Below are 5532 nucleotides of genomic sequence, written 5' to 3' on the forward strand. Positions count from 1 at the left end.
CTACCTTGTTGTGCTCACCACGCCTGTACTGCACCGTGAAGTTGTACCGCAGTAACCGTGCAGTCCATCTTGCTATGCGGAGTGGTCGCTGTCCTGTGCCTTGAGCAGAAAGCAGGGCTACTAGAGCTTGGTGATCCGTTTGCAGAGTAACTGGACGACCCCATAGGTACACATGCCATTTCTCTAGAGCCCACAAGCAAGCTAGAGCCTCACGTTCACCAGTCGAGTACTTCCGTTCTGCTTCCGTCAATGTTCGTGACGCGAATGCCACAGTTCGAATGTGCCGACCATCAACTTGTTGCAGTACCGCACCTAAACCATATGCGGATGCATCGGTGGCTACAATGACGGGAAGTGCTGGATCGAACATTTGTAGTACCCTGTGGGAGGCTAGGAGGCTCTTTACTCTTGTAAGACTGTTCTCAGCAGCAGTGTCCCAGTTAAAAGGAGTGTCCTTACGAAGGAGTCTGCGCATGGGCTCCACTTCCTCTGCTAGGCGTGGAACAAATCTAGCATAGTATTCTACTAGTCCCAGGAACGACCGGAGCTTGCCAGCATCTGTAGGGGTGGCAGCGTGAACAATGGCGTCAACTTTGGTCTGAAGGGGTGCTACTCCTTCGGCGCTAACGCGGTGACCAAGAAACGAGAGTTCGGATGTGTTGAAAACACATTTGTCATTTAGCTTGAGCCCAGCGTGTGAAATTCGTTGCAGGACTTCCTCTAAGTTCCGCATGTGCTCTTTCTCCGACTTGCCGAAGATGATGACGTCGTCCAGGTAGCAGAGAACGCCTTTGCATCCCTGTAGAATTGACGTCATGAGTTGCTGGAATGCTGCTGGTGCTGAGGCTAGGCCGAAACATACTCTCTTAAATCGGAAAAGGCCATCGTGCGTTATGAACGCTGTAATATCTCTACTGTCTGGATGAAGCAGAACCTGGTAGTATGCGGAGGCCAAATCCAACTTAGAAAAGTAACGGGCACCGTTCAGGGCATGCAGCAACTCTTCTGTGTGTGGCAGGGGAAAGCTGTCGACCACCACAGCTTAGTTAGCTTCACGAAGGTCCACGCAGATGCGAATGCTGCCATCTTTCTTGCGAGCTGCAACAATAGGGGAAACCCACTCTGACGCATTTACGCATTCAATGACATCAGCAGAAAGTAGGTTCCTCAGTTCGTCGCTGACTGCTTCTCGCACTGAAAGTGGTAGGCGTCTGAGCTTCTGCGTGACAGGAGCTATCGACTGTTTGAGCTTGACCCGATGCTGGACACCTTTGGCAAGTCCTAGCTCCGGTGAAAACAAGTGTCCGAACTTGGCCCATAATGAAGTAGGCATACCAAACTTGGGTGGACCCAGTGGTGGCTTCGTGGTGGGCGGAGACAACTTGTTTGTGTCCTGCGAATGCATTTCGGGGCGTAGCATTTTGGGGCCTTTTGTGTCGACGTTCGGTTCAGCGGCCATATTAAGGCAGCGCAATTCTGTGCCTACAATCTGGAGACCAAGAGCTTTTACAGCATCAATACCCAGGAGTGATGTTCCACCTGGTGTAACGTGAAACGTTACCACAGCCGTTTCTGATTTGTACGTTACGAGGGCGGTGAACTGGCCATGCACAGGAATCTTCCGACGTGAAAAATCCAGCAACGTTATTTGCGACTTTTTCAGCTCAACTTGGTCTCTGAACCGGCTCCTAAAGTTATGTTCTCCCATTATCGACACAGCTGAGCCAGTGTCCACTAAGAATGTTATGATGCACGGGCGTGATGCCAGAGCAGGTTGAACCCCGACATCAACGTAGACGCCCGTACGCTTCTCAGCGTGAACAGTAAGAATGTTCACAACACTCTCAGCGTCTTCCTCTGAAACGATTTCGGCAACTCGAGCCGGGCGTCGTCCACGTCCGCGACGCGAATTTCGGCAGTACTGTTGAAAGTGGCCTCGGCGGCCGCACGCGAAGCAGGCTCGACCGCGGGCTGCACAGGCTGACGGCTGGCAGTTTTGTGCGCCGCAGTTGCCGCACACGTTTGTGTTTACGGAGTACGGGACGACGGCGCTAGCAATCTCCGGTGCAGGCGGACGAACGAAGCCGGAGCGCGAAGAGCTAGGCGTACTACGTCGGTCGGTACTGCTGGACTGGCGTACATGTCTGCGACGGCCTGCCGGGTTGCGTCCGCGGTTATGTTGTGGTACTACTCGATCCACAGGGGCTGTTCCGAGAGCTTCGGATTCGCGCTGCACTTGCTCGCGAAGAAGCGCTATCTCCACGGCGCGGTCAAACGTGAGCGCGTCACCCTCGAGCAATAGCCGCTCCCGTAGGCGAGGGCATGTGACCCCGGCGACGAACTGGTCGCACAGATTTGTATCCGCTTGCGCGGCAAAGTTGCATGACGAAGCCAGTTCGCGAAGCGCAAGAGCAAACTCCGATATCGGCTCACCGTGCAGTTGACGACGGTCACGGAAGCGATGTCGCTCGACGCGTACGTTGCAAGTAGCGGAAAAGTGTCGAGCCAGGGCTTGAACAGCTGCGTCGTACTCGTCCGGTGGCTGTGCGAGCTCGGCATCGGCTTGTTTGATCTCTGTTGTTCCAACTGCAGCGGTGGTTGCGGAAGGCGTAACCGTCTGAAGGGGGGCGGTTCCCGTACTCGGATGCGCGGGCGGGTGGTCTGGGGCGTTCGGTGGTGGTGGCGGTGGCAGGGCGTCGAAAATTCGTTGTCCTTCAGGTCCGAGGCAGTGCAGAAGGAGGGCTCGGCGGCGGGCCGCCGATAGCTCAGACGCTCCAGAGGCGAGCGTGAAGTTTTCGAACAGGCGCAGCCATCGCGGCCAGGGGATGGCGGGCGTGCCTGGTGAAACGAGGAACGGCGGCGGCGGCGAAATTCCGGGTAGCATCCTCGTCGCCAGTTTGTTATGTCGGCCGGACGGTGCGGCCGAACGGATGCACCACACCACACATCGTAGACCAGACCAGAGTCCTTTAATGGTTTACTGGTCACGAAACTGCTCCGTAACTCAATGGGAGAGCTTCATATGCTGCGTTTGGCCGCCGCGCGGTGGCGCCACCCTCTCACTGAGGTCACTCCTCGGCGGCGTTGCGCTGGCTCGAACGGCGGAGCCGCGGCGAGTTGTGTTTGTTTTGTGCGGGAAAAAAATGTAACGTGCATCTCGCGCTCTTGTGATGCGACTTAAGTAGTGCAACGACGATGCCTAACATGTGTTGCGTCCCGGGATGTCGTTCTTTGTACAACGATACCACAGAAAATGTTTCCTTGTTCTGTTGACCGAGCGACGGGGAGCTGCGAGAGAATTTCTGCCATTCGGGAGATTTCAGCTTCGATTATAAGTGTGTGACAGTGCGTGGAAATGCACTGTGTGTGAGAATGGAAGATGCAATGTACCCTTGTAAGAGCATCGTGGACCTAGAATTGTACAAGGCTAACTTAAAGCCGGATTTTTGTCATATCAGTCAGGTTGTAGCGGTGCTTCATTAGCTGTTTGCAAACTTGTATTGCCTTGCGCTCAGGCTCGCGTGTAAAAAAGCTTTGGGAAGTCCTTGTGCTTTTACTTTTCATATATCCGCGAATTATCCCTTAGGGTTCGTCTTGTTTGTTTTGTAACCGCGCGTGGCCGATTCCGGTTTCTTATCTGGCGTTTCAACCGGAGCGCCCATTTGCTCTTATTGTCGTACGTCCCATCGGGCAATATTGTTTGATATGGAAAGGGTGCCACCTTGTCGCCAACTTGATTTTTTGTTTCTTCGACAATGTTCTCGATCCCTTTTCCATGGATCTGAAATTAATAACGTTCCCTGAGTAATGCATGCATAGCAAACGCCGCGCAACTCACTTTATTGACGTTCATCTGTGCACGTCACACTGCGGACTGCTTCTTCGATGTTTGTGTTTCATTCTAGTCTTTTGTAGTGCAGGAGCTCGCTGCGTTCAGAAAAGCTTTGCGTCGTTCTTGGCTACATGGAAATATTCTGTTTCCTCCGTGTGCTGCACATCACAGCGCGAAAAAATAATTTTTTGTACGCTGGACCACGCTCTTTTGTCTCCCTTCGTAAAATTTTCTTTGCGTGTGAAAAAATCAGTTTTATTGTTCTTTTTTCGCTTCCTGTTTTTGCAAGGATTGCAAAGCGTGGAAGCGGAAAGACACATGGTGCAACATATAAATCTTCGTGTTTTGATCCTTCGCGTTTCTGCAGCGTTTGAAGATGGTCTGAAGTATGTACCCACTCATTGAAACGACAATACTATTGGGCTATCTCTTTTAGTGTTCTGTGCATTCCAGAGCAATCAACGGATTCATTAAGCGTAGTCTGAACGACGCGTACTTGGTTTTTGTCCGTTTTTTTATTGTATTATCGATAGGCCCGCAGCCGTCCCTGACTACGCAGCTACCGTATGTGTGGTATTTACAACTTTTGCTTTAAGAAAGGAAGAAATAGAGATTTAAAAATCCGAAAACACGACGGCGCAGCGCTTGTGCCAGAGCACGCTGAAGCCGTTGCCATTCGCGGCCGAAGTCTACGGTAATTTACTACGAAAACTAAAACACCATTGAAGGCAGGTGATGACTGGACTATTCATCGCTAACTACTACGAAAAAAAAATTGGCCGCGTATCTGCTCCTTTCGTTGCAAATGTCGTCAAAAGACTATAGTCTTTATCGGCTTTTGTGAAGTGAATGCCTCCCTTCGCTTTCCCGCTCACCTCTCATGTTGTTCCTCTTGCGTCGCGCTCCTCCCAAGGTAAAGACGCCAATGGTTTGCTTAAATAATTTTAAATTTCCCGCGTTCCACTGCTCCAAACCGGGTGTCTCGATGCGAACGGTGCCGTACGGCGAAGACGCCCCTTAATCGAGGCGCCCTACTTCAACGTTTATAGAACCGCGTTTCCCTACTCCACGTGCGTTGCGAGCAGAACATGGAACCTATCTAGTGGAACCTTGCGTAACTGTTGCCGGTTGATTTCTTAAAATGGCGCCAGAAGCTATAGTGGCGCGGGTGACAGCAGGTGACGGCGGAGTGAATTCTTTTTCTGCAGTTGATGAAGTATTTAATTTCGCAAAAGTCAAACATGTTTGATTTTTTTATAAAGGAACACTGCAAATATCACTTCAGTATTGATTTGTTGTGTCATATTTGCGTAATGTCTTGTTCTTTTTCAGCAATGTTGACAAGTATGAACCTTACACCGGACATAGACGGGTAGATTTAGCTGTGACTATATAAGACTATTGCGCAGGCATTGTTTTGCTTTGGCCGGGTGGCTGAATCGAGTCACAGACAGACAGACAAACATGCAGACATACAGACAGACCAAAACTTCTGGGTTTAAGTAGCCCAAGAAAGACAATCGTCTTTAAAAACACTTAATCAGCGCGCAGACACCAAAAGCAGCGAGCGTTTGCACGCCAAGAGCAGGCCAATATGCCGCGAAAGCGGCGGCTGGATGACCTTCGTGCGGCGGTGGCGCCTGTAGTGGCGCGCGCGGTCCCTATATGAAACGAGCGCCGAAGTTTCGTGACCAGTAAAG

General features: G+C 51.4%; 1 protein-coding gene across 1 annotated transcript; it reads right to left on the reverse strand.

Moving 5' to 3' along the window:
- Window positions 1-1042: 1042 nt before the first annotated feature.
- On the reverse strand, window positions 1043-2947 carry LOC144161560 (uncharacterized). Its single transcript, XM_077692212.1, has one exon. It carries the CDS (start codon window positions 2882-2884, stop codon window positions 1043-1045), a length of 1842 nt encoding a protein of 613 aa, XP_077548338.1. The 5' UTR covers window positions 2885-2947.
- Between the last annotated feature and the right edge of the window lie 2585 nt (window positions 2948-5532).

This window comes from Haemaphysalis longicornis, unplaced genomic scaffold (assembly GCF_048455015.1).
Source record: "Haemaphysalis longicornis isolate Haplotype H1 unplaced genomic scaffold, Haemaphysalis longicornis Haplotype H1 scaffold_12, whole genome shotgun sequence".
NCBI classification, from domain to species: domain Eukaryota; kingdom Metazoa; phylum Arthropoda; class Arachnida; order Ixodida; family Ixodidae; genus Haemaphysalis; species Haemaphysalis longicornis.